The following is a 24349-nucleotide window of genomic DNA, read 5'->3' as shown; positions in this document are numbered from 1 at the left end:
GAGCGAACTTTTTAAGTCTAATAAAGTAGAGTGGCTGTGCGTAGTGGCTCATGTCTGTAATTCCAGCACTTTAGGAGGTTGAGGCGGGTGGATCACCTGAGTTCTGGAGTTCAAGACCAGTCTGACCAATATAGTGAAACCCTATCTCTACTAAAAATACAAAAATTAGCAGGCCATGGTGGCAGGCACCTGTAGTCCCAGCCACTCAGGAGGCTGGGACAGGAAAATTGCTTGAGCCCGGAGCGAGATGTTGCAGTGAGGCGAGATCGTGTCCAACCTGGGTGACAGAGTGATGCAAAGAGGATTGGATACTAGACGAAAGCGTGGGGTCAGCTTCCCACAGGGCCATTTGAATATCTGGTTTAAGATCCCTTCCCTCACATCCTTCACCTGCTTGGAACACTGCAGAACTAATGTTCCCAACAGAGCCTACCAAACCCAAAGGCAGCTTGTCATTTATGAGAGCTCTCCTCATTCAGTGGTTCTGGTGCCTCTTGTTTAATTATCTTATCCTTGGCACCACCTGTGCTATTATTAACTTAATCCTCATGTTTGAATCAAGTCACTGAAAAACAACAAATGAAGTTATTTATTAATGAAATTCAAACCTCTATGTTAAATGAGAAACCACGATTGCCTGCCCTAAATATGAGTAAAAATAAACACTTGGAAACAAAGTATTGTAATTATTGTAGCTTGCCATGATCGCTTTCCTTAAGCTCAGGGTTTCAGGGTTTGAGGCCTCCTGTTTGTCTCTCTGTCTCCCCATCCGTTTCCGCTTCTCTCCCTCTTTCCTACAACCTTCTCTGTTAGAAAGGGATGCTAGCATATGATAGCATCAAAATATGCTAGGCCCTAACTAAGGCTTTCTCCAACTGGAATTTTGAAAGACTGAAAACAATGAAAAAAAAAAAAAAAAGAATGTGAGTCCACGTTTTTTGGAATCACGTCCATGTACCACATCAAATCATCGAAGGTTTTAGAAACTGGAGATCTTTTGGGAGCTTGGATTGTAAACATCCCTGCCATACTAGATAACTGAGTTTACTTGTTCCTGAATAGAATTAAAATATACTCTTACTCAATTCTGAAATGCACTGCAAAAATCTTATAATCAGGATGCGTCTTACAATTGCCAAGCTTTTATTAGCCACTTTTACTACTGCTTTAATAGCGTCTTCTCCTTTTGTATCTGGGAAGCCGTTATTAGACTGATGACACATCTCATAATGAGGCTGACTGTGAGTCAAGAAAATATGGTTCACCTTAACAGGGCCAATATAAATGAGCCTCCGGTTTGGACGCCAAGACAACACAACAGCCTTGCGTTCTCCCAATTGTGTTCATCTGATAAAGACATTACAATCGCAAGAAATTATGATCTATAACCCTCCACTGGAACACTCACACATTCTTGGCCTTGAATGCTTCAGCAAAATGCTGCACGCTACGGAGCAGAGCGAGGTCCAGGGCCATTGCTTCTACCTTGGCTTTATGCTGGAATGAGAGAAAAGAAGAAGAAATGATAAATAATAGCAAGTTTAGTTCATGGTATCAAGTTACAGTAAATGTGTTATGGAACATGTCGGAATTCCCCTGTTTAATATAAGACGCCCAGAGAGAATATAAATCATAGGAATGAATGGAAGAACAGGGCTTTTCCTGCCAAGTTCGGGGAGGATGTGAGGCTGGGATTCTGCTAAACCTGCAGGCTGTGGGGACGGAGTGGGGGAGCATGGGTTGTGCTGTGTTTCCGCCGCACAAAAGAGGCTGCAGAGGGGCTTTGGGCTAAGGTTATCTCCTCTCAATCTGCATCCTAAAAAGCTGTAAGGAGGGGAACACACGACAAGGCCTGGATCACCGAAAGATGCAGTCGACAATATCTTAATTTCAAAAGCTGCCATCAGGTTGTGAAATATCTCCACTAAACCTGCATCAAAAGCAAAGACAACTCCTTTATATAAAGTACAAAAGCAGAAAGACTCGTTTTGATACCAGTAGACTCTGACAGACACAGATCCCAAAGAGAACCCTGACTTAGTAAACCCAGAAAACTCTATCAATAGGTGGAGTACATGCTGGTGATAGGAATAATAACGGTAATAATGGCTACTGTGTATTCAGAGACTGCCGGGGGCTGGGCATTTGCAGACCATCTCATTTAAGGCTCCTAACAACTCAAAGACAATGTTCTCTCCATTTGACAAGGCAGCATCTTACAAGAGATCACAGAGACAAGAAGTTGAGTACAAGAACTGACCCCCAGTCAGTCTGATGCAGAAGCCCAAGTTCTCTCCTGGCAAGAAAGCAGGAGAACTGGAGAGTTCAGGATTTGAAGCAATGCAGTTCCGTTGGCCATGTTCTTCATGGCATCATTCTGCAAGGACAGATCTCCGGGTTGCCCCTCCCACTGGCCTTGTGTGTATGGGCCACTCCAAACTTTTCAATCTGGGTGCGCTTCGGAGCGCGAGATTAAATACTATCACTTCTTAGACCTAGCTCCTTGAAAGGACAAAAAGCCACCTGCCTATTCAAATAAGAAGAATCCTGTAAAACAAATTGTTGACTTGGGATTTCTAGTCTAGACTGTGACGTTTAACTAAGATTAAGGAGGATAACATGATACCTATAAGGCTATGAAGGGGGATGCAAATGGCACTGCTGAGAACATCCTCTACCCTAAGTGTCCTGTTCAGGGATGGACAGGAGCTAGGATGAGATACTCAGTGTATTTGCAGCCGGTTTATCTTGGCCGCGAAGTCCTGGGCTCTAACCCAAGTCCTAAGCTTTGAGCTGTGAACATCAGGCAGTGACGGCTAGAAAACACACTTACTCTGGACCATTTCACAGTGCTGAGTCTCGGTTTCCTTATCTGTAAAAGATGAATATTACTATCCTTACAAACCTATGAGTAGATCACATGTTCATAAGCACCTAACATCCTGTCTGGAAGAGAAGATGTCTAACTAATTTAACTAGCAGAGAAGATGTCTCCTGTGACAAAGTCTTGCCCTGAGGCCACTCGGCAAGAAATGGCGGTCTGTGCGCGCTTTAGTCCAGCACAGCGGATAGATGGATGGCAATGATGTCCAAAGATCCTCCCTGAAGGCCACATCAGACCAGATTACTGAGGTAGGGATCGTGAAGAATCCAAGTCATGCCTGCTAACAAAGCCGTGTTGTTTTTGTCTTGTTTTCTTTTCTTTTTTTTTTTTTTTTTTGAGATGGACTCTCACTCTGTTGCCCAGGCTGGAGTGTAGTGGCGTGATCCTGGCTCACTGCCACCTCCACCTCCTGCGTTCAAGTGATTCTCCTGCCCCAGCCTCTCAGTAGCTGGGACTACAGGTGCACGCCACCACATGCAGCTAATTTTTATATTTTTAGTAGAGATGCAGTTTCACCATGTTGACCAGGAAGGGCTCAATCTCTTGACCTCCTGATCCACCCACCCTGGCCTCCCAAAATGCTGGGATGACAGGTGTGAGCCACTGCACCTGGCACAAAGCCCAGTTTTAAGGAAAGGTGGTAGAAAGTGATTATGTCCCCAAACCCCAACAGCACATCAGTGGCAGAAGAAAACTGGCCAACACAGATTTAAATTCCTGGTCTTGGGGAACAGTGGCAGATGCCCAAATGTGTAGATTTTGGAAGGAGGAGGAGAAACATGAACCTCATCTAGGAAAAGGGGAAAATGCCAACGCAGGGGTTGCTGGTTTGCTAAGTTCAGGGAATAACAGAGCTGGAGGGTCTGCTGTAAGGTGAGGACACGTCCCTCCTTCTATAAAGAGGCAAACTGCCACCAAGAAGAGTGAAAGCCCTTGAGTGAAGGCACACCCTGTCGAAGATGTGGAGCCCCAAATGACGAGCTGAACCCCACCAAGCTGTCTGAGTAACTCATATTTACCTGATGATTAAAAATCTTTTAGAAGTGTAAAATGTGGCAATACCCCCCACCGAGATGCTCATGCCTCATAAACACAACTACTTGACATTCAGAGTCAGCAAACAAAGTAACCTTTCATCCTCATCCTCAGTCCTCTGGTCCCCGCCTCCTTTTACTTGGAGCATGACACTCACTGCCACGTGCAGAATCTTACAGAAATGTGAATGTATCACAAGAGGAAAGGCAGCCATTCATTATGTTGTGGAGGGGGTGGAAAGAAATTGTTCTGCTCAGCCAAGCCCCCAGGGAAAACCCCAAGGGATATGCAGGCTACATATTATAAAAATGCATGTCTGTATTTCCCCCATAAAACAGGAAGAACATTCCCAGATGGTGACCCCACAGCAGTATTTCAACAAAAATGATAGCACAGCCAACTAGTCCATACAGCCTTCTCTATAAGTAAGTTACAACTGCTAAGTTTCCTTTTTGTTCTCCCGCTTCCCTTCAAAATAAAGCACAGAGCTGCCACTACCAATAAGAAGAAAATCATAACATATGCCTCTAAGGGAAAAAGGGGTCACAAGCCATCAAGTCATTCAACAGACTCATCCACAAGCTGTGGGTTACTAGGCTCCTGGAGATAGTGACTCAAGTCCACGCACTGTTATTCAGGTAATTCTCTTACCTTAGGTATCAGGTTTCCCCTTTCTGCTACCAATCGTGAGAAATGGAGAGAAAGTGGAGGCAATACAGTAAGTTCAAGGGATGGAAAAATGCAGCTTTTAAATTAGGGTGTGTGTATGTGTTTATGGGTGTGTTGGGGTTTTGTATTTCCGATTGCCTAACAAACTAAGTAGCTTTATCGAAATCTTTGTAGTGGGACATGCCGTAAATAAGAAGGTAGTGGCTGACAGATTACAAACGGAACCCATTTCTGAGGGGTGAACTGCTGTTACGCGAGGACAAGAGACTCGATCTGCCAAGGTGAGATTTCCCGCCAGGTCTGGCAGTGAATCTGCAACTGACCACAATTCACTTGCTTGGTTTAACTCATGATCTTTTTGTTGTTAACTTTTATTTGAAACTAATTACAAATTCACAAAACATGACCAAACTGGTACAGAGAACACCCTTTCACCCATCATCCAGCTTCCCCCATATATACATCTTACATACACACAATGCATTGGCAAAACCTGAAAATCAACATCAGCACAACGTAATTTACTAGACCACAGTCATTACTGGGATGTCACCTGATGTGGTTTGGCTCCGAGTCCCTACCCAAATCTCATGTTAAATTGTAATCCCTAATATTGGAGGTGGGCCTGGTGGGAGATGACTGGATCATGGGGCTGGTTAAAAACAGTTTAGTGTCATCCCTCCCGCCCACCTTCCTGTGCTGTCTTGTCATCAAGTTTGCCTAAGATCTGCTTGTTTAAAAGAGTGGATCACCTTCCCCTACTTGTTCTCCCACTCCTGCTAAAATGTGCCTGCTTCCTCTTTGCCTTCTGTCATGATTGGAAGTTTCCTGGGGCCTAACCAGAAGCAGAACATGAACACAGAACAATGAGCCAATTAAACCTGTTTTCTTTATAAATTACACAGTCTTAGGTATGTTTACGTAGCAGTGTGAGAACGAACTAATACAAGTTGAGATGCATTTATTTTGTTTGCTGTACCTTTGTGCATAATTCTAAGACATTTTATCACATGTATGGATTCATATAACCATCACCACATTCAAGACACAGAACTGTTTCATCACCACCAAGCAAACCATGACTTTCATTAACAAGTGTTAGAATTCGCACTTACCATCTAGAACATCAAAAGTTCAGGCCTTGTTCAGTCAGAGCCTGCTGTATTCACTGACAATATAAACCCTTTAGTACATCAGAGTGGCCACTAAGATATGGCCTTAGCATGGCTCACAAGATCCTCTGCATCAATCAGGATGTGCTTCAGTAAGCAACAACCCCCAAATCTCCATTACTTAGAACAATCCGGAATTATGACTTGCTCACCCTTCACACTCATTGTAGGTCAGTGGGTCCAGCTCACTGTGGCCAGCCAGGGCCCAGGCGGACGGAGCCTCTGTTGTCTGTAACATCGACAGCCTTCATGGCATGTGGAAGGCAATGTGGTGAACTGCACGTGGCATCTCAAAGACTTCCACTTAATAGTGACGGATGCTGCTTCTGCTCACATTTCCCTGACAAAGTCACATGGCTGGGCCTAGCTTCTAGAAGGTACAACATGCTATGTGTCCAGAAAGAGGAGAAATAAAAATACACAGTGAGGAACAGCAACAACTAACTCAGTCCATGACTTGGTCCCTGTCTACCTTTCTGGGCTTGTTTCAGGCCAACTCCTACTTCACACTCACATCCACTATAAAAAAACAGTCACAAAGACACATGAATATAGGCCATATAAAAAAGCATCTAAAACATAACTGGCTGGGCATAGCCATGTGCACCTGCTACTCAGGAGGGTGGGGCAAGAGGATCACTTGAAGCTGGGAGACCGAGGCTGCCGTGAGACGTGATCACGCCACTGCACTCCAGCCTGGGCAACAGAGCAAGACTGTCAGAGTGAAAAAGGAAAAGAAAGAAAATCCCACCACCGTAAAATAAACTGATAGCTTTCCATATATCCCTCCTTTCTTCCAACCTATACGTCTATCCACCTACCTTCCCACCTACCTATCCATTCATCCATCCCTCTAATCATCCATCCTCCCACGTTTGTTTAACCAGAAGAGATTCATTCTGAGATCACTGAATCTTGAAATGCTGTAAAATGGCTCTCAAACTTTTCCTTCCCCAAATGCTCCTTCTTCCTTCTGATCACACCAGTACAAGCTTATGTCACGCAAAACAGAAATGTTAATGTACTTTAAATTATGTATACAGACTCTACAACCCATCATTTTAAAACAGAGCCACACAGGTGGTATCACACATGTGAAGCAACAGGCAACTTCTAGGTAGCTCAGAAGCCCACCTGCTCCCAACACCCAGGGCTCAGCCCGAAAGACATAATCAAATAACCCAGGTACATGTGTCCCATTTCTCTCGGATCCAGGGACACTCATCAGTAGCACAGTTCACTGACACCTTAATACAGCAAGTCTTCTTCATCTATTCTTTATTAACTTCTAAAACCTGTCTTAGTGACTCAAGAGTCTGTAAGTGTGGAATCAAAGGGGTTTCTTGTTGTTACGCAACAGTGATCTCTAGTATCATTTTATGACTATAAATTAGCCATGTGTGACTCTGATGTGATACTGCCTGAAACCAAAGCAACCATATGGGGAGTGTGTGGTATTGAAACAGAGAAATGGGGAGATATTGTCATTGGCAGCAAAGACACTAGAGCCAGGCTGCCCTGGAACCACAGCCCAGCATGGCCAAGGCACTGGCAACGTGACTTCAGGGAAGCTACTGGAAGGTTCTGGGCTTCAATTGCCTTAGTTACGAATAAGCAGAATAGTATTACCTTGTATGGTTAAAGACTAGATAGAGTGAATATAAGGTATGAGCCACACAATGGGCTCTCAATATACGCTATTATCGTTATTTTGAAGGCCACTGCTAAAATGTGATGCCCATTGTGTTCCAGTAACAATGCATATTAGTAACTGTGGGTCTCCCTTGTTTTCTTTTCTCAGGGGGTGGTTTGGGGCTGGGCAAGTTACTGCTTCTTGTGTATTTAGTTTGCTCCTCTGTGAAGTGGGAGTAAGAACAGCACCTGCCTTAGGTTGGGAAGTGAGGCAATGTAACTAAACCACTTGGAGCAGAACATGATATCTGATCAGAAGATCCTAACTCTAGATCCTTGTATTGTGATTGTGTACTGTTATATCAACATGATCATCACAATGCATAAAGATGTGGTGGTGACTATCCATAAAGAGCGCAGTGCTTCACTCCTCAAGGATAGGGCTGAATGGGTCATCATGGGCCTATGATAAAAGCGACCTCGGCTGGGCGCAGTGGCTCACGCCTGTAATCTCAGCACTTTGGGAGGCCAAGGTGGGTGGATTACGAGGTCAGGAGATCCAGACCATCCTGGCTAATACGATGAAACCCCGTTTCTACTAAAAATACAAAAAAAATTAGCCGGGCGCAGTGGCGGGCACCTGTAGTCCCAGCTACATGGGAAGCTGAGGATGCAGAATGACCTGAACCTGGGAGGCGGAGCTTTCAGTGAGCCGAGATCGCGCCACTGCACTCCAGCCTGGGCGACAGAGCGAGACTCCATCTCAAAAAAAAAAAAAAAAAAGATTATCAAAAAGCGACCTCTAAACAATGACCATCTCAGTCCTTGCCCCACAGCAGTTCTATATCCCTACAACAAGTTTGCAGGGTGCGGTCATTCTCGTCCACCTATTTCACAGATGGAAAAGCTGAGATTCAAAAGCCTCATGCACAGCTGCATCAAGATAGTAACTGCAAAGTCATGATTCACCCCAATGCAATATTTCAATAACTATTCCATATTCCATTATGTCTACACAATGTACCTGTCCTCTCATCCCCCAACCCTCCTTGCTCCTTGGAAGCCCTCATGGCAGCTGAGACAAAGACCAGGGAAAACCATCAGATCTGTAACTGCCTCATGCCGTCGTGATCTTGGTAACCTGGTAGCCCAGGTACGCTTCTCTCATTTCCCTTGGATACAGGGGCAATCATTACTAGCACAGTTAGGAGACACCAAGTCCCAAATAAGGGAGACAACCTTCACAGGACTAAACTCATTTATCCATTAACATTGCCTCTAAAGGGAAACGCATTTTCCACAGATTCAATCTCCATTTTCTTTTTTTCTCTGCATCATTCCAACACGTCAGAGGTAATGTCTCATACCTACATTATGCTTACCAACAATGGGAGAAGAAAAAACATCTCAAGGCAATAGGCCTTTAGAACACAGGATAGGAATAACTCCAATGATCAAACCTAGTTTTCAAGACCACAAATTATTACTTTACAGTCATCGTCAATTGTAAATTGCTGAGGAATCAGCTGGGAGAGTATCAATGGGTTCGCGCTCCTATCCCATTTCTCGCCATTGTGAACCGAAGTAGTTGGTCTGTGGCCCAAGCTGTTGGGTCTTAGGGAGCATGCTTCAAAATACTCCCATCTCGTGCATGTGGGCCTTGCGTTCTCCACTTACCTCCAGTGATAAGAATCCCTGGCACACACGTTTGGCACATCTAGCAGCACAAAGCAGAGTTCTTTCTGATGCTGTGTTGAAAGCATCATCACTATGTGGGTCAAATAAAGGAACACATCCGCACAGCGGCTGGAGAAGGAACATACCCAGGTATGCTAGATGGCTGTGCTGAGCCTGGCCTCCATTATACCCGGAGGAAATTCTTTTAGCTGGGGGACTCGTCATATGCAACTGCAGAGGCAAGAGTTGCTGTTTACAGGGAATTAGCTATTTTGTGATCTCACTTCAAGGTACCCATCGATGCTGATTGGATGGCTATGTATCTACCCCTCCCTTACAAATATGCAAAAACTTTTTTCCAGAATCTCATTTAAAAAGCTCTCATTTGCATGTATTTATTGATCATAAAAGCAACAAAAATAATCGCCTATGACATGCTTGTTTTCATTTTATAGTAATAGCAAGTGTCTTTTGAAGCATCTACAATTTTCCCTATTTTACAGATGACAAAACAGAGGCTGAGTGACGTTAAAGTGGCAAAGCTAGTAAGACACAGATATGCGTTTCCAACTCAGATGTGGCTGTTTCCAATGCTTGTGTCGTCACAAGACTGCCACACTGAGCAGTTCCCCTGTTGTCATATTCTTCAACACATAACACCAGGAAGCTCTGAAGAAATTAACATCATCTATATATTCTTATTTGTGTCTGTTTTATATCATATTTATTTTACCCACTTAGAATTTACAAGAGAAGTGTTACTGCTGAACAAGAAAATGTAAGCACGGCAATAATCTACACTCAGAGCTTATTGCTAATGGCATCCTGCAAATTCTAATCCAATGGGCCTTAATTGCATTATGCTGATGCCTCTCACCCTTCCGCTTTACATACTCTCGGTCCTGATTTTATGTTCTAAAACCTTAAATAGGAGCTGTCACATTTACAACAGCAAGAGACACTGGCGTTGAGCATAGTATTGACATGACATTATTCACTGAACTACAAGAGAGATCTAACTCAACTGGTTTAATAATTCATCAATATCGTATGTAGGACTTCATAACACTAATTCCTCTAGTATTATTTAAGCGATGGTAATGGTTGTGATGGCTGACATCTTCACTGGAAAATGCATGGGGACACAGTTGACTAGTGATTCTTGTATGTCTTAGTCAAACCTGAATCAAGATCGTGTGCCAGTCTCATGTGGAGTTTGACCCATCTTTGCCAAGTCTAAAGATGAAAAGTGTGCTCTCACAAATGTTCCTCCTGATAGGATTCGCAGGAAAGGGGAGTTTGAGAGTCTCTTCCCTGGCTTGACACATTTTATCACTTTGCTTTTATCACTTTTCTTTTAATAAACAAACTCTTGGAGAGGATTCCACATTTTAAAATATGGAACCACACCAAAAATGATCCCCAGCAAAACCCTGGATTTCCTTCTCTCTCGCTCCTTTTTTGGGGGGGAAGGGGGGAGGGGGGAAGTCTTGAAGAACAGAGGCTGAGTTTGCTATTCCTAACCTTCAAATCAACCATCCAGCATCAGCCTTCACTCCAGGGCCCTCCACCAGATTCCCTTCCTACCTCCCCCTGCCAAAATACACTAACATCCCTAAGAAGAAAATGATGACAACTCTTCCTTCATTATATACAGGCCAAAATTTTTGCCTTGTGTTGCTGGAACTCAATTTATAAAATAACCATGTCAATATCTATAGGTAATTGTGAGTCTATTCAAGGAGAAATTGCACCAGATAACAGCTTATTTAATTTGGTATAAGAGTTACGTGCCATGGAAAGCAAAACTATTAAAAATGCTTAGACAGTAATTGGCAATATTTTGCAATCCGAATAAAAAATGCTTATCTTGCCAGAAACTAACAGGAGAGTGAAAATATTCCAAAACCGTCCCATTTCCCTCTATGCAATATATTCACTTTGCAGTTTAAAAACAGTTTAAGGAAGGACAGTGAATGACACAGGAGGCTGGCAGTCAACATGATTGTGCATTTATGCCTTGCTATTGAAGAAAGAGCCTTTTTTCACAGTGAATTTTTCATTCTAATGTAAGTGATGATTTACGTTAACTATAGGTAAAGCGTGGTTACATTTTCCTGAAGGATTGCAGGCAAGTAAAGAGGAGTACAGTAAGTTGAAGCATAAAAGCTTTCTCTGTCATAATATTTATTATAATGGCATATAAAATAGCTGAAATAAATAATAGATGACTAAAGGTAAATTCATATGATAAAGAATCCTTCAGCAGACACCATTTCTTTTGACTGCTCCAGCTTTATACAGTTGAAGACTCTTAATAAACATGCCCTATATCTTATGTAAGTACTGCAAACATCAAAGACGTGCTTAAAAGGCAACGTACTGGACATCAGCTAATTTACTGTATAATTACATTCTCAACAGCAACAGTCTGTATATTCTGAATATTTAATAGCTGTGTTCTTAATGAAACTTGTTAAGCATTGGAACTTCCCACTTCGGGGAAGTCAGTGATAAAAGAAAAATCAGTGCTCCACCTCCTCGATTCAGAAAGATGTGTAGCTCCGAACACAGAGATCCGGGACCTGGTGAGTGCTGCAAGTCGCAAGTCAATAGTGGGTAAATTGAATGAAAAAACAAAAACAAGATTTGTCTGTTCTGTTCGAAAGGATTTTACATTCCACACGGCAGACTTGTGAAGTCTGAACGATTCTCAAACGGAGGGAGATGGTCTCGGTTCCAGCAGTTGGGAGGGCGAGAACTATACCCTGATAGCCGAGTCTGAGCAGAGTGTGAGCAGAGTCTGCTCTGGTTCTCAGCCAGGGGCCATTCTAACCGCTAGCAGACATCTGCTAATTTCTGGAGACAATTCTGCTTGTTGCAACTTGGTGGAAAGTGAACAGGCATCTAGGGGGCAGAGGCCAGGGATGCTACTCAGTATATTACAATGCACAGGACAGCCGGCCTAACAAAGGACTCTCTGGCCTCAGTAGTGTCAAGGTTGCCTGCGTGTAGTTGGTCATAGGCACTTTGGTTAACCCAAGTGGTCATCAGCTATTTACATTTACTGTTAGTTACAAAAATAAAACTGGTTCATCATATTACAAATAATACAGAAGTAGATAACGTATAAAGTGAAAATGTTCCCCAAGTCCTACTGCGCCAAGGTAAGGACAGGGACAGCCTGGTTCAGATCCTTCCAGAGTATATTTTCTACCCATGTAAAACCATCATGCAACTTTTCCTAAAAACATAGTATTGTAGTTCATGTGGTTGCTTCACAATCTAGTTTTCCTCAATAATACATAATTGAATCTATCTAAACAGAGCTCTACGCCCATAGTTGGTCACCAGTATGTGTGGCTCACTAAAGAATGTTCAATCATTCATTAAAAACCGTCCCCACATACTTCACTAGCTTTGTGAACATTTTACTTACATTCTCTACACCTGAGCTTCCTTATCAGTTAAAAACAGAAATTAAAGAACTTGCTCCTTGAAGTTACTGTGAGAATTGTTGGATAATATCTATGAGAAGCAGCCGGGTGTGGTGGCTCACGCCTGTAATCCCAGCACTTTGGGATGCAGAGGCGAGTGGCTCACTTGAGGTCAGGAGTTCAAGACCAGCCTGGCCATCTTAGTGAAACTCCATCTCTACAAAAATACAAAAATTAGCCAGGTATGGTGACACGTGCTGGCAGTTCCAGCTAATCAAAAGGCTGAGGCAGAAGACTCGCTTGAACCCATGAGGCGGCACTTGCAGTGAGTGAAGATTGCGCCACTGCACTCCAGCCTGGGCATCCACAGCAAGACTCCACCTCAAAAAAAAAAAATCCTATAAATGTTACTCATTGTTTCTGCTGTCATATTATTTTATGTTGTTGCCAGGTTTTTTTTATTTTTTATTGCCACTGAAAGCAATGCTGCAATACAAATACTTAGCAAAATATAATATTTTTCTTTAAGATTAATTCCTGGAAGTAGACTCACTAGGTCAAGAGATAACCACATTTTAAATTTTGATCGATTTTTACTGAGGGTCCTCCAAAAAGGTTATACCAATTTCTATTCCCAAGAAACCTACAGGAGACTATGAAAGAAAAGCAAAACAACCAATAATTCACACTGACATTTATCGTAAATTAAAATGTACAGCTTCATATCTGCATCTCTAATACCTGATGCATACGCAGTAGCACTGAGCACATTTTCAGGACAGCTTTAATTTGGAAAATAAATGAATGACTGTTTAAAGTACCATCAAATACGGGGAAAAGTCGTAAGTAGAAATACAAGTAGGCTACTTATATTGGCAGCAACAATTTTCCGTAAGCCATTTGGAAACCCAGGCATTTCTCCTGGTGCTTCAGGCTGTCCAGCTGAATGCCGGCCTCTCGGAAGATGGCCACACTGTGTGTGACAGATATGTGCTTGGTATGCAGAATATGCAGTAAACATGGAACAGTATCATCATGCTGGAGAAATGACCACGACAGTTATTTTTACTTTACAGATGAATCTAAAGAGAGAAATCTTTCAGAGGATCTCCAGGAACAAAGCAGGATATTTAACAGATAAACTAGAAAATATTTTTAAATATGCTTCGGAAAAAAACAAGGTTTCCTGCTTAAAATGGTATCTGCCTCGCAGTAGTTTATGGGTTCCCACCATAATACCCATAAAGACAGAAAAAGTAGCCAGGCGCGATGACTCATGCCTGTAATCCCAGCACTCTGGGAGGCCAAGGCAGGCAGATCACCTGAGGTCAAGAGTTCGAGACCAGGCTGGCCAACCTGGTGAAAACCTGTCTCTACTGAAAATGCAAAAAAAAAAAAAAAAAAGGGGGGGGGGCTGGGCACAGTGGCTCATGCCTGTAATCCCAGCACTTTGGGAAGCCAAGGCAGGCAAATCACGAGGTCAGGAGATCGAGACCATCCTGGCTAACATTGTGAAACCCTGACTCTACTAAAAATACAAAAAAAAATTAGCCAGGCGTGGTGCCGGGCGCCTGTAGTCTCAGCTGCTTGCGAGGCTGAGGCAGGAGAATGGCGTGAACCTGGAAGGCAGAACTTGCCATGAGCTAAGATTGCACCACTGCACTTAGCCTGGGTGACAGAACGAAGACTCTGCGTTTAAAAAAAAAAAGAAAAAGAAAAAGTTGAGGACTCAAAACACCATAACACAAACAGAGTCATCACTATGGCCAAATTTTGTGCGTCATTTGGAGTAGCTACAGGACCAAATAAATTATACTGAAAATGAATTGAAGAAGCAACTAAAACAACAGTAACAACAAGTGAAATTTGTTTTATGGGGGAAAGGATTGCACTGAGTCATTAAATCATGCATTGTCTGGCTTTGCTGATTAGAATGATAGACATTAAATAAGTTGATATCTAAGAAAAAATTTATTAAGAGTAACAGGGAGAGAGGAAAACAGAGAAAGATAGAAAGGAAGAAAGGGAGGAAAGAATCATTAGCTTCCAAATGAGCAACAGGGAGAAAAAATTATGTATGGAGTAACTCAGATAAAAAGAAATTTAATCGATTCAAAAATATGCCTGGCGGCCAGGCACAATGGCTCACACCTATAATCCCCACACTGTAGGAAGCCAAGGCGGGTGGATTCCTTGAGGTCAGGAGTTCGAGACCAGCCTGGCCAACATGGTGAAACTCCACCTCCACTAAAAATACAAAAATTGGCCGGGCCTGCTGGCACACGCTTTTAATGCCAACTACTTGGGAGGCTGAGGTGGGAGGCACGCTTGAACTCAGCAGGCAGAGTTCGCAGTGAGCCGAGATCACGCCACTGCACTCCAGCCTGGATGACAGTGAAACTCCGTCTCAAAAAAACACACATATATGCCCAGAAAAATTTAAAAATAAGAAAAACTTGGTAGTGAAGAAAACACAATGAAATATAGCAATTATTTCAAATTTATCAGTAATGGTAAGAAACATGAACTTAAATTCACACATTAAAAGGCAGAAACCAACAGAGTAGAAATTAAAAAATAGTTCTATGCTGTATAAAAAAGATATACTGCAGAGAGAGAACTAGCTATCCCTCAGAATAGTTCTCCTCTTTCCACAGTATGGGAAAAGAAACTGACTACACAGAAAGTCACGTTTCCTGACCTACACTGCATTGAGGCGAGATATTTACGTTTCCACTAATGGTCACTGAGCAGAAGAGAATGTAACTCCTGTGCTATTTCTCATATGAATTGGGTTCCCCATACTTCAACCTTCCATGAGATAAATGTTAAGCTATAATAAGTTCCTAGGGGACAATACAACCACTCAATGAAATGAGCGTGGATATCTTACTCACCAAACAGACAAAGCCAACTGTGAATCCGAGACACCCATGTGGATCTGTGTCTTTACACTGAAAGACATTTGGTAAAACTGTGCTCTGCCATAACTCAAAAGGTACATCTAGCACCTACTGTACTGAGTCTGAAGCTCCAGGGAAGAGCTAGAATATTAGTGTGTGCTGGTTGCTCCACGCTGCTTTTACCAACATATTACAAGAAAGAGATGTGCTCCTGAAAAAAGCATTGTCCAGTTTGAAAGCAGAAATGAAAGGTAGGACATTATAGAGTTGAAAAAGTCAATTGATTCTGGAGTCCAAAAAGCATAAAATAAGCCTGCAAAAGTCTTTGAGAGACAATAGACCATTACAAAATCAAATAATTCAGCCCAGTAGCATATATCAGATTAATGATGCTACTTTTCAAACCAAGCTCATTATTCCAGATAGCCTCCTGGTAGCTGCTACTGAGCTGAAAGAGAGGCATGATGATAACAAATTAGAAAAATAAAGCAACTTGAGATCCAAGTCTAGGAAAGACTGGTGTGGCTACTACTCATGAATTAACTGGAAACAAAGACATCTGAATCCTGTAAGATTATTAAGAAATTAAATAAAGATTAATCTGACCTTAAAAGTCTGTAACTGCTAAAAACAAAAAACTGAGCCTCAACCATGCACCAGCAGGAAGTGGCTGATAGCTGCTAATTCCCCTAAGGAAAGTAACTCTCCTCTAGATCCAGTTCAGATGGGACCATGCAGCATAACGGACAGAGAACTTCCCTCCAGAGAGCAGATTTAAGACCTGGGTAAAGAATGTTCTCTTACTACAAGGTTCTTTACCTCCCCAGTGTGATTCTATCATTGATTGTCAGGGACCAGCATGTTTCTCATTCTTTTCTTTCAAAAATGGAGATTTTACTGCTAATATTCTATCTCTACTCCACCTTCTATTACATAGGGCAGCAAAGGGGTTCAAGGCATGAATAGGCTGCCTTCTTGAATGCCACAGGACCTGTGTGGGAATAAGGAAGCAAAAGGTATTTGGTGTCCAGATGTGAGAACTGTAACGGAGACTACCAGCTGTTCACAGAATCCCTGTGCCTTAGTTTCCAGGGCACTCAACCAGATTCATTGCACAGTCTCCTTCACAATTAGGCATAGCCGTGAGACTTGGAGTTGGCCAGTGGAATATAAATCTAAGGGAGGTACACCTCTTCAAGGCCTAGTCCATAAAACACTCACATGTCTACTTCCAGCCTCAATTGAGAGACCAATAGCCACTGTTACATAAGCTGGAAATAAATTACCATTGTGTTAAGCCATTAAAACAACAGAAAATATTTGTCCTAGAAGCTATCCTTGCCTACCTCACACACACGATTAAAACAGAAAAATATAAAAAAGTTAAAGATAAAGAGGTGAAAGAAAAATATCAGGAACATTTTGAAAGCAGAATAGCTAGTATAGCAAATAACATAAAAATAAATTTTAGGCAAAATAAAAACAAAAAACACTAAAGATAAAAATGGATAATGCATAAAGGGAGAAATAATTAGGCAGGAATAGATAACAATCATGAACTTGCATGTGCCAAATAACACAGCCATAAGCAAAAAGATGAATTTATCTATCTTAGTGGAACAGATTAACCATTTGTAATAGAAATAAGTAAAAGTAGACAAAATGGAGTATTTAGAGAAAATGGTCAACAAACCATTAAGAGAGTATAAATCAAGTAAAAGAGCTGTGGCACACTACACATAAAAATATGGATTCTTTTCATACATTCTTGAAGTTAACCATGAGCCAGATCACAAAGGCAATTTCAACGTATTTCCAATTCTTGTCATCACAAAGATCACACCTTTTTATTGTGACGCAGTTAAACTAGAAATTGAAAATAAATGGTTTTCATCTTTTTTTTTTTTTTTTTTTTTTGAGACGGAGTCTTGCTCTGTCGCCCAGGCTGGAGTGCAGTGGCCGGATCTCAGCTCACGGCAAGCTCCGCCTCCCGGGTTCCCGCCATTCTCCTGCCTCAGCCTCCCGAGTAGCTGGGACTACAGGCGCCCGCCACCTCGCCCAGCTAGTTTTTTGTATTTTTAGTAGAGACGGGGTTTCACTGTGTTCGCCAGGATGGTCTCGATCTCCTGACCTTGTGATCCGCCCGTCTCGGCCTCCCAAAGTGCTGGGATTACAGGCTTGAGCCACCGCGCCCGGCCGAATGGTTTTCATCTTAAAATGAAAAAGTTATATCCGTCTGTGGAGAGTCAGAGCTAGGAAGTGGAAGCACAAAAAAACTGTAGTACAGTGATGTCACCTTCAACTAAAACTTGCAGAACAATGACATTGATGCTGAGGGCCTGTGCATATCAACTTAACTCACACACTTAAGAAAAATTACCTAGTATATCAAAGATCATGTTACATACTCTAATAACGATTAGCTTGAATGCTAATTAAAGGAAGAAGAACAGTGAAGAAAAAAGCGAGGATAGCAACAAGAGATAATAAAATAAAGGACAAACAAGTAAAAAAAAAAAAAAAAAAATCACAACAAAGTCTCAGAGCAACCTGATCTCTACACATTCTATGTCAGGAAACAAATTTTTTAGAAATGTTGGCCATCTTCCACTTTACGTGCATCTCCACGAAACAGAAATAGAAAACAAAAACAAAAAAGAATAGGCTGAGAAAAACCGGAAGGGGGTTAAGAATGCATTGCCCCAAAAAGAAGAAAAAATGTTTAAAGTTTATAGAGGAACGTATACTCACATTAGCAGATGGTGAAAACCAGAATTTATCGCAAGGAAAATAATCAGTTATAAGGAAGGGAAACTTAGATGCCTCTCCCAGAAGATGGAGAAAGACAGAACATAGACACAGCAAGAAGATTAAAACATAAGTAAGACAGAAACCATAATTATATCCTAATAATTACAGGTATACTTTAAGAACAGGACAGAAGAATGGAAACATTTAAAATTACATAAAAAAATGAAAAAGAAAACATTGTAGATACCCCCAGCATACCTCTCTCATATATTTCTCTTCTTTTTGATAAAGAGTATTTTGAATTTGATGTTTATCCAATGAATAATATTAACGATGGCCAATTCTTATATAGTACTTACTATGTACTGAGCTCTGTTCTAAGGACATTTACATATGAACTCACCCATTTAGCAACTCTCTGAGGTGGGTAGTAATATCATCCCATCTTGCTAAGGAGGGAACTAAAGCAGAGATTAGGTAACTTGCCCAGGATTTTAAGACAGTTACTTTTGGAGCAAAGATATGCACCTAGATTGTCTGGCACCTAGAGCCATTCCCCCCTCTTTTTTTTTTTTTTTTTTTGGATACAGAGTCTTGCTCTGTCTCCCATGCTAGCGTGCAGTGGTGTGATCTTGCTGGCTGCAACCTCCAGCTCCCAAGTTGAAGCAATTCTGATGCTTCAGCCTCCCAAGTAGCTGGGATTACAGACCTGCACCATGACGCCTGGCTATTTTTGTATCTTTAGTAAAGACGGGGTTTCATGATGTTGGCCAGGCTGGTCTCAAACTCCCGACTCCAGACCTCATGTGATCCTCCCACCTCAGCCTCCCAAAGGGCTGGGATTACAGGTGTGAGCCACTGCGCCCGGCCTTAGGGTTTCCTTTATGGCACTGTGCAGCTTATATCATTACTACATGATAGGCCATCACTATACACATTACTATACACATCTGTATCCACAAGGAACGTATTTGTTGGGTTTTAACAATTGGTTTTAATTGGATTTCTGATGGTGTTTATTAATCCTCCCTCCGAGAGAGACCTTTCTGGAGAAATTGGACCCATAATAGGATGGGTAACAGTATGTAATGAAAATGTTTGCCTCTTTGAGCTTTGCCTAGACATTAATGAGTAATCAGTCCAGCCCCTCAATATTGTGGTAGGTGTATTTGTGTGGCCAACACAGGCCGGGTGAGCTGCCCCTCCTTGGTTGTGTGTTGTGCCTGGTGAGACTCGGCTCTGCCACTTGCTGCCCACCCCTTCATTCTTAAAGTCTTTATTTTAGTTTTCTCTTTGTAATCTGGAGTAAGTCTTCCAGTAACCTACTCAAGAAAGCTAAATGGAAAGCATTTCCTGAGTCTTTTTTTTTTTCTACGTTTTTTCCTCTTGCGTGACACTTAAAAGATACCCCTGAGTATGAAATATGTGAGTTCTACTGTTTTCACTGCAATATTCCTCACTATCTTTTGGAACTTACTGTGACAGAGGAGAAATCTGACATCACTGTGTAAATTCAGAATAATGTCTAGCACACAGTAAGCCCTGAGCATACATTAGCTATGATGTTCGTAATTTTCCACATTAATGGGTTTTCCTTTAATATACACACGTCACAAGTTCAATGAGAAAACAAACTCTAAAGAAAAAGAATAGGAAAAAAAGGAAAAGAAAAAGGAAAAAGCACAGGGAAAGAAAGAGCTGAGAGAGGAAGGGAGGGGATGAGACGAGAACAAGGGTAGAGTGGGAGGCTGAGAAATGCAGAGAAAGGCAGACAGGAAGTCTATGAGGAGCAGTAGATAGCAGCTGACACAGAGTCACACGCAGACACAGAGCGGTGGTGGGATGTCCCATCCTGTCAGTACACACGTGCAGCCTGCTGGTTTGGGCATCGGCACAGGGCCACATTCGAATCTGGCTCTGTAGTCACCTCTCCCATGGCCCAATGGGACAAATGAATCACGATGGGTAATTTTGCTAAAACCCAGCTAACTTACAGACTGCATGTGTTGCAAAGAGCATCCCAGGCAGTATTAGAGTGGGGAGGGGAAGGGAGAGGACCCCACCTTACAAATGTCCATTAGAAGCCTTCACGATGGCATGCATGTTAATGCAGCCTGGCCTCAGTGCAAGCTCTCCCTGCCTCTTCAGTATTTATAAAGAGCACCTTCCGTTTTCTCCTTGGCTGGAGGATATAGATGTTCTCTATGGGAAGTTTCTAGCACTTGCAGCCTGATGGGCTGGCCCAGAGCTTTCACCATATTAAAAAGAGGACTTGCTACATTTAGTATATCAGGAAAACCAAAGGACAGCACTGACTTTATGAGGTCACACTCCTTGCTGGGATATCAGGTCTACCAAGCATCCCCCAGAAGGGGATATGGGGGAATTGTGGCTCAAGGCCGTATGTTCTAGTTAACCTAAGAGTCACCTGTCATCACTCATATAGGACCTACAACCTTGTCCTCTGTATACATTTAGAAAACCCATTCCACTCGTAAACCGAAGGCTTTTGAGAATGTACCCGCTGTTCACAGAAGGGGAGATTACAGACATGGCCTTATTTTACCCTACTGAGCCCTTACAAAGTTGACATAATTACTTCTAGTTTATAAACAAAACAAAGACTGAAAAAGCATGCGAAATCTGCTCAAAAATAATAATCAGAAGCTGGCAGAAGCCAGACACGGCGGCTCACACCTGTAATCTCAGCACTTTGGGAGGCCAAGGCAGGCAGATCACCTAAGGTCACGAGTTTGACACCAGCCTGAACAACATGGTGAAATGCCATCTCCACTAAAAATACAAAAGTTAGCAGGGTGTGGTGTCACACGCCTGTAATCCCAGCTACTCAGGAGGCTGAGGCAGAAGAATAGCTTGAACCCAGGAGGCAGAGGTTGCAGTGAGCTGAGATTGTGCCACAGTACTCCAGTCTGGCGACAGAGTGAGACTTCGTCTCAAAAAAAAAAAAAAAAAAAAGAGGTTGGCACAACTGGGATGGTAGTCCTCCCTCCATTGTGACAAGTCAATTCTCCTTCCAAAACAGTACTGCTGTATCCATGCCACTACCTCCTCCTCAGCCTGGAAATTATCCCTGAGCCCAGGAGATTATGAAGGGGCCACATCCATAAGTACTTCACTTAAAAAATGTTGTTCTGTCCATGAACTTCAAGTCTTTTACATCTTTTTTCTGTTTTATTCCCAGGGCTGTCCAATCTTTTGGCTTCCCTGGGTGACACTGGAACAAGAATTATCTTGGGCTGCGTGTAAAATATTAATACGCTAACCCTAATGATAACTGATGAGCTGAAAAAAGAATGGCAAAAAAAAATCATCACGTTTTAAGCAAGTTTATACATTTGTGTTGGGCCACAAAGTTGTTCTGGGCGACATGTGCCCACAGGCTGCAGGTTGAACAAGTTTGATTTAGACCATTAAAACTGTAACTTTTTGGCCGGGCACAGTGGCTCGCGCCTGTAATTCCAGCACTTTGGGAGGCCGAGGTGGGCGAATCACGAGGTCAGGAGATTGAGACCAACCTGGCTAACACAGTGAAACCCCGTATCTACTAAAAAATATACAAAATTAGCCGGACGTGCTGGCAGGCACCTATAGTCCCAGCTACTTGGGAGGATGAGGCAGCAGAATGGCGTGAACCCGGGAGGCAGAACCTGCAGTGAGCCAAGATGGCTCCACTGTACTCCAGCCTGGGCGATAAAGCGAGACTTCGTGTCAAAAAAAAAAAAAAAATTTTAACCTTTGTGATAGAAAAAAAAAAAAAACCCCAGCTGATTTCAGCTTCTCTCCTACATCCACTCCCCAGGCTTTGGATTAAACAAGTTTGACAACTGAGTCAGGTATGATAGGAACTGTTTCTATATGTGTAGAAAGAAAATACTAACCCAACCACCTACTCATTTTGACTTGACATACTTTTCTTTCCAAATGACCACGAGTCCTCTAGAACAGGGACTGGCAAACCTTTTCTCTAAAGGATCAGATAGTAAGCATTTTACATTTTTCAAGTATCTCCCAAATACTCAGCTTTCATAGCATGAAAGCTAAAGTGACCATAGACGATATATAAATAAATTGGGGTTCCTGTGCTCTTTACAGTAAAACTTTATTTACAAAGCCAGGCACTGGGCAGGAATTCTGCCCTGAATGGCACAGTTAGTTGATGACTATTTTAGAGTAAGAGTGTAGTCCCCTGAAGTCTAACAGTCTTATAATTAACACTACATTCAGATTCCAATTAATACATGAGGAAAAAAAGGACAATGTCATGCCATTCCTTAGAGTGTCTGTTGTTTCTCACCCACCATTTGATGAAGGACACAATAAAAAACAGCCTAAGACTCTCAAACAACGTGAAGAGTTAAGGATGTGTGGATGGGCACAGGAGGGAGCATCTGTGAACACTTCACCCTGGAAAATGTGTCTTCTATTAAATAATCTAAAAGTTTAACAGTGTTACACTTCATACGTAACAGCATTAAATGTTTTCTATCATTCCACGTGTCTTCTTGAATATGAAACCTTTTTTGAAATGCATTTTGACATCTCTAGGAATTTACCAAAAATGGTCAGCAAATTGAAATAGGGGTTTCTAGACATTTCCCAAGTACGCCAATACCTGGGCATTTAGCGTGCTAAGAAAACACGTTTTCCAATAGGTCCAAAGATGTATTCCCTGATCAGCTGGTGATACTTTCCTGAATCTAGGAAAGGAAGCTTCCAATCACAAGCTCCACCTTGACCACCTGGCACATGGGCATAGTATTTCTGTCCAGTTCATACGCATTTCTACTTCAGAAACCTGAACCAAAACAACAAAACAATGTTTCTCTAATGAAAGGAGAGCTGTACACTTTCCTCTTTACTGGAAAAGTGAAAGTTGCAAATGAAGACACAGAAATTTGGTGAGGGGAGCCCTAGAAGGGCATGCAGAAGCACACACACACCAAAAAAAGAACGAAAACAAGAAATAAGGAGATTGTTTACAGAGAAGTTACTAATGAGGCTATTTCCCCCATATCTGGTCATCTTTTCCTAAATGATAGCAGTAGATACAGATTCCCCACCACCTTTTAGAGTCATTTCATCATGTGGAAAGAATTACAAGCAACACTATCATACAGGGAATTCCAGGATCCTACTGGGGACAGCATGTATGGACCTTCCAGCAGGAATCTGAACCTTTCTGTCGCTATTGAAGTCATGTTCACTGTTGCCCAGATTCAGTTGCAAGCCTTGTTGGGAACCACAGTTTATTGGCAGAATGCTCTGTGTGCCAAGAACCCTAGCAAGCACCTGATTTAGAGGGAAGTAAATGTTTCTCAATAAACAGAACCTACTATCCCCAGCAGGAAAAAAAGAAAAACAAAAACATAACCACCAGCTGGCTCAGGGCATTAGTTTCCTCCAACGCTTTCAGTTCCATGGATGCGCTGAAGACAATCACACTGATGTCAGGTGACACAGAGCCACCAGTTGCTCTTGGCAGGCGCTAAACTGGGCACTTTGCACTAACATTGATTTCCTCCTTCATCCTCAGCATCTTCAGAAGTAGGTATTAGCATCTTCATTTTGCAAGTGAAGAAATGGAAATCACATAACTTAAACTCATAAACCAGATGGAGAAAGAATTTGAACCCAAGTCTAACTGGCCCCAAAGAATTATCCACAGCTCAACCCATAGTACACATAAAATACTATGACTTCAACTGTGACTATCACAGACAGAAGAAAGGCAGGGGACTAGGAACGTCCTTGCAAAGGATGAAATTCCAGGTACCTAGACAGAATGGGATGAAGACAAGAAAAATAGAAAAAGGCCAAAACGACTGCATGTAGGGAAAAGCACAGAAAACACCTTGTTCCCTCTTGCTCTCCGGAGATCCGTAATCATATGCTACACTGTTTCCTGGAAGTGCAGACATACACAGGGTAGCACATTAATCCTTCAAACACTAACAGATGCTGGTAGGGATTTAGACTGGAATGTATTTACAAAGTGACAAATTATGTTCTGTATTATATAGAGAAAGGGCACCCACAAACAGGCTGATAAATGTCAGCTGCAGTCATGACAAACAGTTTATTTTTATTATACTGTAACCACAAATGTTGTTTTTTTCTTCTTTCCCATTTTTTTTTTCCTTCAGGAGTCCCAAAGATTTATTTGTTGCA

The 24349-nt window shown here is 42.2% G+C and overlaps 1 protein-coding gene across 2 annotated transcripts in view; it reads right to left on the bottom strand.

Annotated features, from left to right (window-relative positions):
• WWOX (WW domain containing oxidoreductase) overlaps positions 1 to 24349 on the bottom strand; it is a 1118448-nt gene that overhangs the window by 829193 nt on the left and 264906 nt on the right. For both annotated transcript variants that reach the window (XM_033219092.1, XM_033219093.1), the window contains exon 6: positions 1409 to 1497. In XM_033219092.1, the coding sequence (XP_033074983.1) occupies positions 1409 to 1497 (89 nt within the window). The remainder of the gene's footprint in view (positions 1 to 1408; positions 1498 to 24349) is intronic.

Source organism: Trachypithecus francoisi, unplaced genomic scaffold (assembly GCF_009764315.1).
Source record: "Trachypithecus francoisi isolate TF-2019V2 unplaced genomic scaffold, Tfra_2.0 Lachesis_group10, whole genome shotgun sequence".
Classification (NCBI taxonomy): Eukaryota; Metazoa; Chordata; class Mammalia; order Primates; family Cercopithecidae; genus Trachypithecus; species Trachypithecus francoisi.
This window is presented reverse-complemented; position numbering and strand designations above follow the sequence as displayed.